Here is a 19,132-nt window from a genome sequence, read left to right as displayed (position 1 = left end):
CAATCATTTTTGGGGAACCTATCCCCTCAGATCAATACAAAGTGCTGGCTTTACCTTTGAACTTCAGGTAGTCACAGGGGGCGTGTCCCGGCTCCCCTGCCCTTCTCCCCCCTGGGCCCCCAGTCTCTACACCCAAAATCTCATGAAGACGCCGTGTGGCCGGGGGCTTATACTCCTGGAAAACACACAAACGCACATATTTAGAAACAGAGAAATATGAATCAGGATCCTCCGTTAACTCCCACTACCACGATACACAAGCAGTTAGATTGAAACATGCTTATATTTGCATTTCCAATACACCCGTATTGTTTCTAATATATTATTTTGTTCTTACACTTTGCTGAGGTTTGTAACTGTTGGATACTGAGATTTGTGCCACCACTAATACAATAAAAGGGGAATAAAAATCTACAACAACGACGGTCCTAATAATCCACAGACTTGGCTGAGGACAGCTCTCTCATTCTTTTTCTTCAGCAGAAAGTAGTTCTCAATGATAACTCCTGTCAACAAAAAGTGGGTAAAATATTAAAAGGCCAACATTTGTAAAAACAGGCTTTTATAAACTTTGACACAGTGCTCCTAAAAACACGTCTGCAGCATCTAAAAACCTTTTTAATTCAATACTTTTCACCTTCACGTGGGACTTGCATGCTTCAGAGTGACTTCATTAACCTGCTGCCCTCTATTGTTTAAGGCGAGACACTACAGGCAAAAAAATGGTTTTCATGCACTGGTTGATTTTGAGATTATAGACTATTTTGCTTCCATAACTTTTCTTCTTTCAGATTTGTAGAAAGAAAACATTCAAAATACTCATTTAGTTTTTTTTTTTTACTACTTTGTAGTAAATTTGTGTCTGTAGATTTCTTATTAGATAATGTCTCATTTGCATATCTAAACATCAATTTTCATAAAACTTGTAACGCAAAATATAATTGTCTTGAATGTAAGTAATCACCTGGGGAAGTTTCATTGAGATATCTATCAGTTACATTTGTTTTTACCCCATTCCCCTGTAGTGTCTCCCCTTACAACATGGTTTTGTTTACTCATGTAGATCTTATGTATTTTGCAATAACCAGAAGTCCCACATTGGATTCTTGAGCATCAGGTCACCACCAGGAGTCAGAAGACCCAAGACTAACAGGGGAATGTTGACTTTTTGATAAAACAAACTGTAAATGGATCTGAATCAAATACCTTCTTGACGTCCTTGTTCTTCTTCACTGTCCACAGGCCGTCTGACAGCTTGTCAAAATACTTTCTGGCTTTAGGAGCTGCATCCAGCATGTGGCTGGGCGGGACCCCCAGAACCTCCACAATCTTATTCATCTGGTCAACCTAAACAAAAACACACACACACACACACACACACACTCATAATTAGCTTAGTGACAACATGCTGAATCAAACGTGAATGTGGATAGGAGGACGCTGAATCATCGCCCAGCCCTACTTAGCCGATATGTTTGTTACCTCGTTGGAGCCGCTGAAGAGAGGCTCTCCTGTGTGCATCTCCACCAGGATGCATCCCAGAGACCACATGTCGATGGCCAGGTCATACGGCATTCCCAACAGGACTTCAGGAGAGCGGTAGAACCTGCTCTGGATGTACTGGTAAATCTGAGAGAATGGGGGGTGGGGAGAGGAGTTCAGGAGTGCATTAGCAACAACTAGAAAGTTTAAAATTCAAATGACGCTCATGCTGTTTCAGCGGCTGTCCACTGTGAGGAGCCGTGTTCAGAGCAGCAGGATAGTCCTCAACCACAGTCTTGTAGTAAACTAATAAGTGTACTGTAACAGGCATATATGGAGTGTGTGTGTGTGTGTGTGTGTGTGTGTGTGTGTGTGTGTGTGTGTGTGTGTGTGTGTGTGTGTGTGTTTAAACATGTGTGTGGATGCTGCTCACCCTCTGTCCCAGCTGGCAGGAGGACCCAAAGTCGACTATCTTGATGGCGGATCTCTTGGGGTTACACAGCAGGATGTTCTCTGGTTTCAGGTCGCAGTGGATGATTGACAGCTCTGGAGTGGCCAGGAATAATAACGCTGTGGACAAGAACAGAAATCTTTTATGTTAGGGCTGCTCGATTATGGCAACAAATCATAATCACGTTATTTTGGGAAAATCTTGATATAAAGATTATACAATGCGATAACTCGTTGACTTTGGAAACGTCATGCAATTATTACATTTTTTATTGTCTTTTTAAATCATGGATTTTATTGAACTTTAAATATAATTCAACTGAAAATCAAATGTAAATAAATAAAAATAAAACAAATAAACTAAATTATTTATATATATATATATATATATATATATATAGACACACATAAATAAAATAATGAATAAAAAAATTGCATCAAAATAAATTACATAAGTATGCTGTAACATTAGTGCACATCAACAACCTTCTAAAAAATACTAAACATAAAATATTCAATATATAAACTAATACATTAGTCAAATATGTATTAGATACAATTTTCTTTCTACTATCTTGTTTTCGTATTCCTTGTTTTGTATATTTAGAAACCTATTTTAAGATGATGTATATATCACGTTTCTTAAAGTTCTAGCAGCACTAACCTGCATTTAAGGCATTACCACTGCGCTCAAAGGTAAAAGGCAACTGTCAAAAAGCTTCCATCATCACCCTGATACATATTTCCACTATTATTCAATTAAGTCCTTTGTCGCAATGAATAGCATTTGACCGACAATATTCTTCCTTCCTGATTTGAAGACGATTTTAAACTGCATTCGTCCTCTTTTCTTTTCGTCCACTAGGGGGCAGACAACAACTAGCCACACTCATAAAGAGTGTTGGTGTTTCCAATGCACCCACCTGTACAGAGCTGCTGTGCAAATTTCCTGGTGAGGTTGAGGGAGACTCCTCTGAAGTTGGTGTTCCTCAGCAGATCGTACAGGTTGTAGCTCAACAACTCAAACACCAAACAGAGATGGTTCCTAAACATAAAGTGACGCTTCAAGTGGACTGCACAGAGACAGACAGAGAGAGACACACACACACACACACACACACACACACACACACACACACACACACACACACACACACACACACACACACACACACACACACACACACACACACACACACACACACACACACAAAGATAGATGGGAGACAAGGAAAAAGGTTAAGAGATAAACTCAAAGAAGAATCTGGTTTGGCAAGAGTACTTGACAACAATAAAATAATTTCCTGTCAAATGGTCTTTGAAAATTCCCCACTTCTTAGGTCTTGGCTTTCAGAACTACGTGCGATTTAAGTTCCCAAATTTCATATCAGAGCTGAGATAAGGTGTCATCAAATCTGTTCTTTCATAATCCATTCTTACCTCAACTTTCATGTTGTATTGTCATGGTATGTGTTATCCTAATAGAACAGCTTCATCTAAAACAAACAGCTCAAGGTCCCTTACTAACATTACTGAGCTTTCAATGACGTCTCACAGCCTTCATCAGTGGGTGAAAGTTTTGTAGTTGTAGAATGAGATGGCTCACATGTCAACCTGTGAGCTAAGTATGTTGATGACAACAGCGCCATCTCCATGACAACTGAACTTTGACTTTGTGTACTATTTTTTTTAAAGGTGCTAAACCTGTGTGAACACGTTTGTGTATGAAGACAACCAAGGTAGTATAAGCAGAGGTTGTACATGTTTCATATCTGACCCCTGTACTCACACACCCCACTGTCATGTGTGCGTGCGTGTTCTTACCTATGTAATATTTCATCTCAGTGTCATGCTTGTTCATGAGCTCCAGCAGGCGTAGTTCAATCTGTGCCTGGTTTAGAAATGCCTTCTTGTTCTTAATGATCTTAATGGCGACCCATTCCTGCTCATGGTGGTCGTAGGCCTTCACCACCTGCAGACACACATAACAACACACTTGTGTCATCTCATGCCATGATAACAACACATTCTTTAGGATTTCATTTGTTTTCATTCAACAGCTGATGTCCCAGGCTGTAAGAACACTGGTTTGGCTTTGTTATATATAATAATAATGCTAGCAATTCACTTAGACTAACGTGTTACTGACTGTAGGAGCTACTTGAGACAACATCATCTGTGAGGAAGATTTTATAAACTAGCAAAAAACGTGGATTCAGTGTTCATACCTGTCCGAAGGAGCCCTTCCCAATCAGCGAGTCTATCTCATAGCGGTCCAGCCACTTTTCTCCGTTTTTGACAATGTAGTCGTAGTTGTCGTCATCATAGCCGTCGTTGTAGACTTTCCTCTCCTTCTTGGTGCTGCTGTCCTCTGGAGGGACCTGCTGGGCCCGTCGCTTCTTCTTAGTATAGTACACCTGTGGATCGGAAAAAAAACATCAAAAAAGCAGCTTTGGCTCCCAGCTCTGCCTCACGTCTTAGCCAGGGGGTCGGCCATTTTTACATTTTCTTGGTTTTCTTTTTTTCTTGTGTTACATCAACATTAAGGTTAACACTTAGTTTGATTACGACACCACCTCAACATTTTTATCTCCCAACGGATCTGTCCTTTTGTTCCATCCATAAAAGGCAACATGCATAGCAACATTTATAAAATATTTTATTTCTCCCAAAATTAGCACATTGTAACTATATATGAGAGCACTGTACAAGAAGGCTGCCATTCTTATGGAAACATCTGAGTTCTAACTACGGTAAATAACAAGCTGCTTAACTTCTAATAGCTGTGCAAGAGGTCATTTGGCATGCGGATGAATGCTGATGAGTAGGATTTACTTTATGCAGCTTCTATACAACACCCCCCCCAAAAAAACTAGTGGTGGTTCTACTGACAGCCGTGCATTCCTTAAACAATGCTTTGTCCCTGCTTTGGCTTGATCTCAGGAAAACAGGCAAACACACGGACAACCTGAAAGAGTGATCAAAGAAAAGAACAGTGCATGCGGGGTATAGCATGTGTCATACCTCATTGATGTGCTTGTAAGTTTTGATGAGGTCAACAGAGAGTTTCCTCAGTGGGGCGCTGGCAGGGTCTCTGAAACTAGGGGGGATCCTCCGCTGGAGTATGGTCATATCAGACAGCACCTACAGAGAGCAGCAACACGTCTTACACACGACTCAAGTTGGAACAAGCAGAGAATCTAGAAAACATTTAGGCATTTCAGGACATCACTAATACATTTTTTAATGACTGAAAACATTGTGAATCAATTTCAAACTCATGTCACGCAGTTCACATTTGCACCACCAGAGTTTGTGCCAAATTATGACCAAGAACAATACTAACCCCTCCACTTTTATGTCAGATACTAAAAACTACTGCCATACATATAACATGGACTGGTTATCTAAATTAATAATCAATGACATCCCACCTACTTCCAGACTGGAAAAAAAAAAGATATGCTACACATATTGGTGCATACGAGCTGTAAAATGTTTGTTAAATTAAAAAGATTGTTCAGATGTTTTGAGGTGGGTTGTATGAGGTACTTATACATAGTCAGTCCATCATCTACCACCTAAAAGAAAACGTACGCTATATTTTGAATGTTTTCACTGCTTAACCTTGCCGTCAGAGAGCCATTTCTGACGGGGAACTGAAGCTGTTACAATCATCTGTGCTCTCTCCAAAGCCACAGACTCCATTGACAAAAACAGGACTTTTAACTCGCAGAAAACAGGAGCTGCTGTTCTACCGCTGCCTCCATCAGTTAGTTCATTTGTATTATTGTTTGACTTTGGCTAGTTCGGATTCACCAAAGTCACAATTACACAAAAAAACAAAAAACAGCTCGAAGCAGCGGCAGACCAGCAACTCTCATCTTCAGTGGGGTAAAATGACAGTTTTTGTCAATGGAGTCTTGTGAAATTGGTGAAAGCACAGGTAACTGCTTCGGTTCCTTGTTGACTGTCTGACGGAAAGGTAAACGGGGTAAAAATATTGAAATTAAAGCATACACTTAAACTGATATTGATTCTTTAGGTGTGTAAAAGACATTTTGCTGCTGCACCCCAGTACATTCCTTTACTCTAGTGCTCTGTCTGTTTCTCCAGACTGGGGGCGTGTTATGACAGCATTTTCCTTTCACATTTGAATGGTGCTAATTTTGACTAGATTCAGTAGTAACATTAGGAAGGATGAACTATGTACTATTGACTAATATATACAAAAAACAAAAGAGAAAGTTGTGGTAATGTCTAAGAGAACTTTATGACCTCATGCAGTCATCACCTTATTCCCTTGGTCACCGCCCAAATCTTGAGAGCAGAGGTGACTACTGGAATGAGTGTTGTCAGGTGAACAGAGAGCTTCGCTTTATAATACAGCATCATTTCCACCACAGTCCAACCGTGTTCGAGTCGAATGCTATTCTTGACTCAACCCAAATAACTTATACACGGCTCTTGCTCCACATATTCAGCATGCATGTCAACACAACCCTCCCACAGAACACCTGGGGGGACGCGGCCATTGGCCTTATTACGGATCCACGGATCACACGTTAACAGGGTTATCAGATTCCCATGACCCTCGGATTGTCTTTGCGAGGGTAGAAAAGTTGCTCTGCTGGTGCTCTGCCACACTTCCTGGATCGGAGGTGCTACGGTTGGCTTCTTTCCTGGACTGTGGCATGAGCTTCTCCAGGAAACAGTGTGATTCATCCTCGTTTTTAGGATTCTTTTGAGTCACTAGTCGCCACTGATGGCATCTTGTTTCATTGATTCACTCAGCACCTCCTTGCCCCCCTCCGTCTCTCTCTGTCTGTCTGTCTGTCTGTCTGTCTGTCTGTCTGTCTGTCGACTGTGTCGTGAATTCAACAATATTTTCCTTCTGAAAACAGAAAAGAGCCCTAACACTAGTGTAAAGCTTTTATTTTTTTTGAGATGCAAACATCTCGCTTTACGGTCCGGTTTAAAACCTTTATTAGAATAATAATCAAAAAGCAAAAGTAATCACGGTAGAGTGATGTTGACATGGTGACCGCTCGCTGTCTAAAGCACCTCAAGTGTTCCCCAAGCAGAGGGGCGAGGTGTGGGTGGAGCATTAGCAGAGGGGCGAGGTGTGGGTGGAGCATGAGCAGAGGGGCGTTTGCATACTGATGCCGGCGTTTATTATTACCATGGCAATCAACGCAACTTCTAGCCATGGCTGCTAGCTTCAAAGCACTTGGATTAACTCTAATGGATACGTTTTCTGATTCACCTCAGATTTCAGTTTTACATGCAAAAAAGAAAAGCTCATTTGGATAGAATACCTCAAAGTAAAATTCAACGAGCCCACGGAGCCAGTCGGAAACATCTGGGTCGATTAAACCAAATGAAGTTGTTATTCAAGTCTTGCTGCTCTTGTTTCCAGCTTAAGGAAATATTGGCTATGTTTATAGATACAAACTGGAGACAATAAAAGGAGAAAAACTATTCACGTCACATGTGTCTTTACTGCCACTGTTACTGAACAACCTTAGCTGGATTTATACGTGCGAGTTAGGAGTTTAGGATGCAGAAGCAGAGCCTACAGTCTGCTATGAATTGAAAGCGGTTTTATTCCACTTTTGTCTTGTCTTTACAAAGTATTTGCTCTGTGAATGTAGCCCTCATTGTGTTTGTATCGTAAATAATAATCAAAACTTTAAAGATAACTATTTCATTTAGTTTTCTTCACAGAAATTAATGGAATGCTAAGATACAGGCTAAGTATATTTTTTACGAAATAATTTGTTTTTAACCCCCTTAAAATCAGGAAGGCCACATGAGCCACATGGGAGCTTGTGAGTTTCTGAGATTGTTGATAGTTAAAAAAAAAGTTCATGTTTTTTTTCATCAACGATCACACGGCAGTACTCATTTTCAGTAGCATTTACAGAAGACATTGTTTTAATCTCTATCTAAAAAGTGAATTAAAGAAACACGCCCCTCTGGTGTTGCAGCGCTGCTGTGACAATCAACAGGTGAAACAGGCGAACTATAAATCAGTTCCTGTGCCAGAGGCGTGTACCGGTGCAGCACCGAGCGTGAGTGTGTGTGTGTGTGTGTGTGTGTGTGTGTGTGTGTGTGTGTGTGTTACCTGCTGCTGCTCGGCCATGGAGTGGATGGAGCTGAAGGAGGGGTGTGTATGTGTGTGCTGGCTGGTCATGGCTGGCTCAGCGAGGGAGAAGCCCTGGGCAGTGGAGGAGGAGGAGGAGGAGGAGGAGGAGGAGGAGGAGGTGGGCGGACATCCTGAGCTGCTTACACCTGGGGAGAGAGGGGGGAGAGAGAGACAGACAGAGACAGAGAGAGATAATTAGAGAGGGAAACCCCAACATTCTAATCCGTCTCTCTACCTCCATCGTTGGTCCGACATGGCTACAAGTGATCCCAATTGATCAGAAACCACACAGTCGCTGATAATTAGTTACCATATTGGCCATACATACAGTACTATCTACTAACCACATCCAACTGGAGAAGCAGGACAGTCTTTCCTTACCAAGTTCCAAAAACACACTGAACATTTCAAACAAATGCAGCAGAGGACTGAGATTTGACCGTTTTAAACTGTCGCAAAATCTAAAATGATTGCCACTAGGTTTTTGAGGCTTTTCCCCAATATCAATATGTAATTATATAAAATATCATCACATCATTTTTTCATTTCAAGTATTAACATAACAGGGCTCGTCGGTAATGGTTGCCATTGACCACCATTTTGAGAAATTGACCATTGACCATTTCTTGTCCTACTTTTTAAACATATAAATAAGATCAGCAAACAGCAACACGTGCACCCAAAATAAACAAATTAGTAATATTTGTTGCATTAGTTATATTTGTAATACTTCTGTTACAGTCAGAACCAGAATGTATGTTGGTGCTCACAGGAATGTGTTTTAGAGACAATGGCTAATGTTATTGTTTGAGTGTTTTGTTTGGTTACTGTGATAAAGACACATTTCCTTCATGAAGCTGACATATAACTGCATAGTATCTTAATTACTCCAACTATGAGGTGATTTAAAATGGCAACCACATTTTCAGTTTGGGCAAACAGAAGCTGATGTCTGGTTGTCCGCCTGGCAACACCGTTAAGTCTGAGAAGGATCCCTTAAATTTGGTCATTAAAGAGCTGTAAAGCGATGGAATTTTGTGGCCATTTTCTTTAATTTTTCAGTTGGTTGTAGAAGACTGTGCCGTTACTTTTGCTTGCAAAGTGAGGTGGGAGCTTCTGACTGTCATCTTTATCTTTCTCGTAAAAATTAGATGGCATCAAGGACTGAATCAAGATTGTGATGGTATTTTGATTAATCATGCAGCCCTACTAGGTGGCAGATGAATAAAGAAGAGCATCATGCAACCACCAACGGTCAGCTGGATACCAAAATAAAGGAACGATCTCCAACCTGTACTCAGAAGACCATTGAGGAGAAAAGAAAAGAACCAACTAGACAAACATTTTCATGTCGTTGTGACTCGGATTAAGCAGTTTTGTCACATCCCTGGACTGTAAGACTTCATCAGTTGATAATAAAATTACAAAAGAGAAAAGAAATGTTGAGGTAAAAAATCTGCAATCAATCAAAGAGCTCCCTCTACTGACTTCCTCTCATGCCAGTTCCATGGGCTGAGACGTGGGCCGACACTGAGCCGAGCTAACAGCCGGACACACTCCAAGAGCTACAGCTGGTGGTCGGCACGACAACATGAGGGCTGTTGAGTTCTGCATCTGACAGTCTCATCCCGTAAAGCACACACACACACACACACACACACACACACACACACACACACACACACACACACACACACACACACACACACACACCAGTCTCATCCCGTAAAGCACACACACACACACACACACACACACACACACACACACACACACACACACACACACACACACACACACACACACACACACACACACACACACACACACACACACACACACAGCATTTCTGCCTCTTTCTGTGGGGAGCGAGGGGGGAATGGACACACCCACCAAATAGATAGCCAATCAGAACGAGAGTTTGTTGCTCTTTGACTTTTCGATGTAAACTAATTCTGGTGGACTGTGGATGCGCCGTGTGTGTGTTTGACCAATCAGTGACGCTCATCTTGGCAAACCCCACCCTTTTTTAAATATTATTCTGGTCAAATCATCTTTAAACGTAAGTCTTGCCGGCTAGGCTAAGCACCTACTGCTAGCTCACATAGCAAGTGAGCTAGCTACCATAAAAAAGAACGTGTGTGGGTTAGAACGAAGTCAGGCTTTACAGCCTAATTAAAGACGGTTTGATTTGATTTGTACCTGATATGTGAAAGATTTTGAAAACATCAACAGGAGCTCTAACTCACTGTCAAATATGTCTGAATGGTTCAATATTCTGGGAATAAAGACCGCTGTATGACATAGCAGTCTTGCATTATGGTTTGCTCTATAATATAAACATTGTAGAATGGCACTATTACACAACTATGTTAATTTGGGGAGAACTAATCTCATCATTTGTATTTGATGAAGCTAATTCAGCTTAAAGCCACCATTTTCCTCCCACAGGTGTTGAGCTTCCTTTAGGTACGGTCACATAAAGAATGTGTAGACTGGTTACATTGGCTGCCCCTCACATGTTCTACTTTGGAGGACGTGTCACCATCACATGGCCTCTATCTATGAACTCACTGATAGCCTCTGCAGAGAAAGTCTTCACAAACGCCCAAAATCCCCCTCTTGTACACAACTTTTTATGTAAGAGAACCTCAAAATGTGCAGATACAAATGAATCAGTCTTTGGATCTGTACAACTCTCACCTAAATGAATGCAATGCTCCAGTTTCAGGTAAGAATGAGCTTTCCGTAACAGAGGAGGTGGCAGTATTAAAATAAATCTATGGCATAAAGTGAGACATGAGAAATTAATGTTTGACTTTTTTACCAACCAAGAATGAGGCGGGTTTTTGTAAATGCAATCTCAGCAACAACAATTCATGTTGTGATTAAACAGTTGGACCTACTTGCGTAAAATAAATAGCAAATGTCACTGTATAAGGTCTATATATAAGTAAAGATTTTATTGTGAAGCAGTAGAACTGCAGGAAATACAGTTTGCATTGGGAGGAAGATTATTTCAATTAAATGAAAGTAGGTTACAAGTTATTAAAGTGCTGAGCTGAACACGGCCAGACTTTTAGAAATGTTACTTTTTTCTATATTCAATTGCACGACCAATAAAACTGCACGATTATGGCCAAAATGATACTCACAATTATATTGATCCATTATATTTTATTGAAATTATTCATTGATTTTGGGGACAACATATTTTAATGTCACTTTCACATTTAAATGAACAGAGCACCGCTTTCATTGCTTTAAAATACGGTTCTTCTTCACCTGAATTTAGTGCATTTTGATGTTGCCCTTACAATTAGCAGTATATTACTCTTCTTGCGACCAAATATTCAGGAACATTTTTCACAGGCTGTTGCTGTTGGCTGCAGACGCAGCAGCATGATAGCTCCCCAAAGAGTGAAGTCGAAACATCTTGAATGCCCCCTGGTGGCTTTAGGAAGCTCGGATTTTAAACATCGATATCACTGTCGACCCTGTTCAATCATTTGTGGGAAGCCCAAATCGTGATCGCAATAGATATTCGATTAATTGTGCAAGCCTTATGACTACAGGTGTCGATTCAATCAGTTTATGCGAAGACACAACTGATGAAGGAGATGCATGGAACGGCCCTGCTACCAAACAGGTTGACACTATTGCAGGTCAGAGCAGGTAAAGCAGGCTAGAGTGGGTCCCTGGGAATTAGATGGCCATAGATTTACATAAACAATGCTGAGCTCCTGTGCTGTAAAAACAGTGCTACTACTCTCTTTACCAGTCAAAGATATTTCAGGCCTGCAGAATCAGGTCTATTCTTATATCACTATAACATAATTCAGGGCAGACATTTTCCGTGAACATGTAAGAATAGCCTAACTTTTGTAATTATAGGTTCCTCGCCATTATTATCTACCATACACGGTGTAGACAGTTCTCCTATTCAGCGCTCAACATCTTCTTCCAAATGGCTCCCTGAGAATTTTTTTTTTTTTTTTTTTAAATAGAGCTCTGTGGCTAAATGAGGTTCTATTTGTGAAGTTTAAAAAAAAAAAAAAACCACTCAGCAGCTTTGAACCTCTGTTGTTGAACTGCGCGTGTGCTGCACTTGTGTTGGGCTGTGCGATAAGGTAGAGAAAATAATCCAATCACCGTCACTGGGACTGTTGTGGTGCTCTGGGTCCTGGCCTGCTTACAGATATGACACTGCTGGAGAGAGGGAGAGAATATCTGCCTAGTACTGAGAAATCCGCACCGTCTCTTTAAGAGACTGAGAGGCACTCACAGCACTTCCTCAATCTGGCATCCCCCTTCTTGCGCTGCCATTGGCTGGAGCCCCCTCTTTCTCTGTCAGCTGATTCGCTGTTGGTATCTAAGGGCTGGCTGGCCAGCGCTCTATAAATAAACCCAGTGCTGTCTCAGCAACCAACCTACAATACTCATTAGCTACTTCTCTCTCTCCTCTTCCGCCTCTCTCCTGCTAAGCAAGTAGCTTCCAATAGCAGGCCAGGCTCTCAGCGGCAGCAGTCTGACATACTCTCCCCTAGCAACCCAACCCACCCTACCAGCCACTCTCTCCTCCCCCTTTCCTTCATCATCCTTCCTGCTTGCTCAAACCTTCTATACCTCTGAATCTGATTTCTCCCCTCCATTTACCCGTCCGTCATCCCTCACTCCCTTCTTCCAATCCTTCCAGACTTCAATCGGATGACACATTTCCTTGTTTTCTGCAGACTGTCTCATCTCTCCATCAGCGTTGTGTTGATGCACAATGATGTAACAATATTTAGGGCACCGACGAGGAGTCACTCCAGGCAGCACAGCAACAACGCACAGTACAGGCAGAGACCGATGCTTCCTGCTCGACAACAAGTCGCTGGATGATGAGGAACAGTACTGGGCCAACTGTGGCGTACCAGAGTCCATCGGAGATAACCAACGGTTGTGCAACGCTGCCTTGGAGAGGGGTCTCTGAGCCACTAGTGTGTACACACAAATCTATTTAAGTACGACTGTAGTCAACACCACTTGAGTCAGAGACAAGTCCAAGTCTGAGTATTTCCCAGAACGAGTGAAGACAAAGTCCAAGCAAACAAAACGGTGCTAACTGAGAGTATTAAAGCGAGATAGTTTAACTCAGAGACAACATCTAACGGACTCTAATGAACAATTCTTTTACAGATCCCCTAAAGACATATTACAAAAATATGGAGCTAAAGTAACCTTAGGCCTCTAGTCCCTCCCACTAACAAAGCTGGTCCAGTTACACTCAGTTTTTTAACATGATAACTAGCTAATACAGAAGCACAAAACAAATGCAATATTTCAAAGAAACTGTTGATTTGATTCCAGCCATCGCTTATGTATAGTTACATACAGTACTACTTCCACAGGAACATATCATCTGAAAACATCAGCCCATCTGATCTTAACCCAATGTGTTTGGTGTCTACACAATCACAACTAAAAGAATAACTATACCAAAGCATCATATCACACACAGTGAGAGGTTAAAGAAGGACTACAGCCTTTGATGCACAACACTTATCAAATGATTTGTATCACAAAATTGTTATTGATGCTTAAATTCTCACCTATATCTCAGACTAGCGATATCAAAAGTAACCTACACAACACGTTGAATGGAGAAAGACTTTCCATCTCTAGTGAGTGTTTACATGTGCACAGGTATCCTGGCTGGGATCAGGTTTTTGGAGAATCCCGGTTATGTGTCGACATCGACCTGATATCAGAAACCTGGATATGTTACCTGGAGCACTCCAAAAACACAATTACATAAAAATGTCTGTTAGAATTTTGTATACAGGGACATGAACGACCAGGTTTCTCATGTAAACATCATATACCGAATAAAATCAAAACCAGTACACTAAATGTAGGAAACCACCACATACATTTACTAAAGCTCAGTGATTAAACACATACTTATATGGAGCAGTCAGTGGTGAGAGTTTGTGGTGCTACTTCAGCATGGACGGCAGATAAAATCAGGGAATTGCCATAATCACCTTATTGAAAAATGTTGGATCCTAAACAGTGACGTGGAGCTTCGATCTAAAGATGTATGTAAAGGTGTATAACTTCACCCAAATGTTCCCAATTGTGCCGAAGCTGACTGTGCAGATCCAAGAGGGACAAGGAGACGGTCAAAGAAATAAGTTCTAAGAACAAAAGTCCACTGTAAGATTTGAGCGAGTCGGTCTCAGTGGTCATATTCATACTGTTAGCTAACAGCTAACATGCGGTACACTGGCTTACACCAGCTTAATATACACACTCCAATGTTTGAGAAAACTGCAATCAATCTGTGTTCACAAAGTAAAATATCTAAGGGAGAAAGTTTGGATTGTATTAGACAGTAGTTATGTGTTCATACAAAAAAAATACATTACTGAAAACTGTGAAGTATACAGGTTACAGCAAGCATTTTTAAAACACTCAACAACAAAAAAAACAAGATAAAGATAAAGACCAACTCCTCTTCAAAGACTAAAATTAATGTAAGATTTAACCAACAGCCATTTAATATTTCTTAGCCAAGCTAACGTGGCTGTAGTGACATCAGTGTCGTTCTGTTGGTCGAGCACCTGAAATATCTCAACAACTATTGGATGGTTTTGCCACATTTGGTTTACACCATATGGACATTTTGGAGGCTGGTGTGTGCAGTGCTGTTGAACTCCACCCATATTGCTAGAATGAAGTATAGAAAATATAAGAAGCATATCTCAGTATAACGTGGTATTATTCAACAGCCGCCAAAAGGACCACAAATTTAAATTAACACGTCGTTGATTCTTTGATTTCAACAGAAACTGGACATTATAACCTTTAAGGAGGGAGGATTTATAGACTGTTTTTATTAGACCGCCTCAGTTTTGGTTTGTGAACCCGATATATTGGAAACTGAGTGTGTATGCAAAACAAAGAAAGAGCAGCTGGATACAGCGATATCTGATCATCTGTGTGTGTAAATTAAATAATAGCAGTTTATCGGAGCCAATCAGAAGAATACAACCTGCAGAATCTGAACTGTTCAGCACACTGAGACAGGCCGTAAGCTGAGAGGCTACTCCACACAGCGTATAGGCCAAGTGTTGGCCAGCACCACAGTCCACGTTTATGCCATGGCACCAACTGGCCTGAAAAACCTACACATGGTTGGGTAAATGGGGGAAACGGAGAGCTGGCTGGATGGAGTGAGGCTAACATTGTGTTTCATGGGAGGAGTAGCGTGAGCAGCACGTTAGCAGAGCAGCAGCAGCTTCAGCCTTCTATCAGTGTCCACACAGGATGTGATCAGGCTAGTTGTGGAAGTATCGGATTACATTTACTCTGTTACTCAAACAAAGTTGTTTCTTTTGTGTACTTGTAACGGTGACCACCGATCATTAACCGTTAACCCGACAAGATTAGTGCCTTGCATGCAGGGATGCTGTGTTTTAAATGCTAACAAGCTGCCCGGCTGCAACAATAACCTGATAACAGGTTTATCGCCAGCTGCAGTGCACGAACATAACAGGAAACTGCTACGAATTGGCAGCCCCGATATTTGTCTATGAATAAATGCTATTACTCCTCAAGACCAAAGTCAAGTTCCTGTGTTGTTGTCACCTGCAGTTTAAAGTGAGGAGGGTTAGCCCCGAAGTTAGCGACAACTTCGGCTCAGGCTCACTTAAGGTGGGCTGACCGTTAAGGTGGACCTGCTATTCTCCTTTAAGTGACAAGTGGCTCCTTTAAGTTACTCAGTTTATTTTGATTTTTTTTTTATATTTCTCTTAACTGTTATACTGATAGCATTAATCCACCCAAAATGCTGACTCATGATAGAGACAAAAAAATACACTGCTAATAATGGTTAACATAAAAACCAAGACTAAGACCAGTGATGGTTAAGTAAGGGTGACTCATTGGGATCTGTATTGGCAGGTTCTGTAGTCGTATAGAAAGTTAGAAATATCCAGCGACAAGCACCGACATTACGTGAAGTATAATGCCAGCTTGATGGAAAGTAGTACAAGACTAAAAAGCTATCAGAGCCTATCACATTTTTCCCAGAATGATCACTAAGAATGCCAGTGACAGTTGAAGCAGGAATTGAAATAATTCAACCCCAGAAGATGAAATGAGAGCCGTTTTTTAAAACATTTAAATTGAAATTAAATTAAAACTACAGGATAATTTACTTTGACAAATGTTTTACCCGGTGATTCTGACTTGCAAACAGCTCATTCAACAGACTGATCCCGATACTATCTCATGCTAGAAAAATTAAAATCAGAAAATATAACCACTAGTATGACAAGCTAGTTACACACAGAGGTAAAAACAGGAAATATTTGATTAAAAAAAACAAACTATTTACATTTCAATATAGTGCTGCTTCTTTCCGTGTTAATTAAGGCGGCCTATTTTTTCCATTGACTGTAAACATTTTTAAAAAGAATGTAATAAATGAGAATATGCCTTGGCTACAAAAAATGATTACGGCTCAGCTTGTAAACCAATTCCATGACAACTAGCAAACTGCAGTCTCTCGATGAAGATCATGTGATACGACGGAAAGATCCAGGACAACTACTGACTCGAGGCCATATTGTTTATGAAAATGTAGGCGATCCTTTGGCACTATTGATATCTGTTAAATGAGTTAAATGACTGCTACTGTTTTCACTAATACAAATCATCTGTCTGTCCCTTAAAAACACATTCTTTGTTGAACACCAACCCTTCCCCATCACACATGATACGCAGCACAGAGCAGACATAGCAGAGAAGGGCTGACACACAACCTGTTGGTAAATGCAAACTGACAGCAAGAAAGTCCTGTGCCCTGCTTGAAATGTGACTACTGAAGATGGTGGCGCGCATTAAGATGAGGCTGGAAGGTCTCGTCATTACAGGAGCTTTCTGACAGAGCATTTCATTCACCTAACAACACGGAAAAACGCTCCATGATCCCAGCTCCATGTTTCCTGTAATGACCTGAGGGCGGACGCACCATCACGACCAATGAGTCTAAAATAAGAAATAGGCACAGCTGCTTATGTTGCTTGATAGTTTTGTTTTCTAACTCTAATGAAAGCTTTACATTAATTAAATCTACCAAAAAAAAATATATTTTAGAAGAAACTTAACAGGTAATATTAGCTAAATCAACACTTTTTAAGTGTGTCATACAAACGTTCCATGAGTCCTTCAAAGCATAGCGCTGTGAGGTTTAAACGGGAATGACATTAGAATTGCAGAAAATGTTTTCTGGCCATGAGGGGTCCCATATTCACTACAGTTGTACCGGTACAGTTGTCAACATTAAGTCAAGAGCAGTGCAGTACAACAAGCTACAACAATTAACCCCTATGGTACATTATTATATTGTGGAACAGACGTGTGAATCTCTGTGGAGTCCTGCATCTAAATATGTATAAATGTACTCACAAATGATGTGCGAGAGTTTAAAAAACTAATTTAAAAATTCACGCAGCCTGCTGTTTCAGATGTACCAAAGACCATAGAAAATTTCCCTGATAATGCTACATTCTCAACAAGTAGCAATGATAGTTTATGCCTATCATGCCTTTACACAACAATAAAGACCAGTGTTTGGCACAGTACAGTGTAATAGAATGGAACAATATATCAAGTGAGCCTTGTCCTCATACTCTCTCTCACAAACAACTAAAGTCACAAGAACACATAATGTCATATGATCTGTCACCATATTAATAGAAACATGCATATTTGTACTCCCTGGTCAGACAATCAGGTCAGCAATTGAAGTCTTTTCACTTATTCTATATGTAAATAAATAATGCCGCAATAAGGCCAACAACAACTTAAATCCCCAAGAAATATGCCAACGGTATGTCAAAATGCAAAACATCACCTAGTCCTAGGGGTGACACTTGTCTGGCGTCAGTTTCATGAACTTAAGACCAGCCTTGGCCTTAGATTGTCAGGTTAGACTAGTCTAATTATCCTGTCGGGTAAATATTAAGACTGACTTAATTTGAGGAAAGAAAGTTAGCCACCTCTCCCCTTGGCTAAGCATGAGGTGAGATCTTTGTTGCAATGGCAACAATCTGTTGGGCCAGTTAGCTAACAAGTTCAACTGTTTACCCATTACTTTTAGCAAATGTTTTGCTACCAATATCTACTGTTTATCCATAACTTTTAGCTAACTTTGTGCTAACTATTTCTACTGTTTGACCAGTACTTTAGGCTAACCCTTAAGCTAACTATTTAAACAGTTTATCCATTACGTTTAGATAACAATTAGCTAACTATCTTAGCTGTTTGTCCAGTACTTTTTGCTGCTATGTTTAAACTATTTACCTATTATGTTTATCTTACTTTTAGTTCACAAATTCAACTGCTTCACTTAACTTTTTTGGATTCTTGGAACCGTTGGATTTATGCTTACCTTTTTTGTTATTTTCTCCCATACTTGGTGTGGCGTCAATGTTGCATCTGCCATGTTTTCCTCATCTGCAAAGTGTCTTATGTCACCCATAATGCATTGTGTGACAGGCTTTAAGTTAGTCATTCATAGGGAAGCTTTATGCAGCAGGTACATTTAAGTGCTTATAGCAAGTCTGACTTAAAATAACATTATAGACAAAGACTAGATCTATTTTTATGCAATTGCTCCGTTAGTCCAAGCACACAACTTATAACTTAAAAATTCAGTTTTTGCATACATCCACTCTGCCTCTCTGAGGAGACTTGCAAACTGTACTGCATCTTCAATATATTTCACTGAATACAACATTTTAAAAGATGTAAGCGTAATAAGTGAGGCTGAAAACTCAATGAAAGAGCTTTGAAAGAGCAGTTACGACTAATTCAGGCTTATTCAGGACTCTACAAGGTTTTTAATCATAACATGTAATAGTCCTGATATAATGAAGTTGATAAACAGCTGCTTAACCGAAAATGATGAATAAAAGGAAACTTACAAGTTAAGCCAGTATCTCTTTTCATACCATGCCAGTAACATCTAGTTGAATACATTCCGTGTAAACTTGTGGT

The 19,132-nt window shown here is 40.5% G+C and overlaps 1 protein-coding gene across 2 annotated transcripts in view; it reads right to left on the bottom strand.

Moving 5' to 3' along the window:
- Positions 1 to 19,132, bottom strand: part of dyrk1b (dual-specificity tyrosine-(Y)-phosphorylation regulated kinase 1B) — a 43,525-nt gene that overhangs the window by 2,650 nt on the left and 21,743 nt on the right. For both annotated transcript variants that reach the window (XM_068734576.1, XM_068734575.1), the window contains exons 2-10: positions 8,060 to 8,226; positions 4,957 to 5,076; positions 4,161 to 4,349; positions 3,757 to 3,904; positions 2,856 to 3,005; positions 1,916 to 2,052; positions 1,483 to 1,629; positions 1,207 to 1,347; positions 55 to 175 (exon numbers count right to left, since the gene is read on the bottom strand). In XM_068734576.1, coding sequence (XP_068590677.1) covers positions 55 to 175; positions 1,207 to 1,347; positions 1,483 to 1,629; positions 1,916 to 2,052; positions 2,856 to 3,005; positions 3,757 to 3,904; positions 4,161 to 4,349; positions 4,957 to 5,076; positions 8,060 to 8,128 — 1,222 coding nt within the window. In that variant the 5' untranslated portion in view covers positions 8,129 to 8,226. The remainder of the gene's footprint in view (positions 1 to 54; positions 176 to 1,206; positions 1,348 to 1,482; positions 1,630 to 1,915; positions 2,053 to 2,855; positions 3,006 to 3,756; positions 3,905 to 4,160; positions 4,350 to 4,956; positions 5,077 to 8,059; positions 8,227 to 19,132) is intronic.

Source organism: Cebidichthys violaceus, unplaced genomic scaffold (genome assembly GCF_023349555.1).
Source record: "Cebidichthys violaceus isolate CVI_PGR_0920_01 unplaced genomic scaffold, fCebVio1.0.p SCAF_65, whole genome shotgun sequence".
Classification (NCBI taxonomy): domain Eukaryota; kingdom Metazoa; phylum Chordata; class Actinopteri; order Perciformes; family Stichaeidae; genus Cebidichthys; species Cebidichthys violaceus.
The sequence above is the reverse complement of the archived record's forward strand: the minus strand, read 5'-3'. Positions and strand labels throughout refer to the sequence as shown.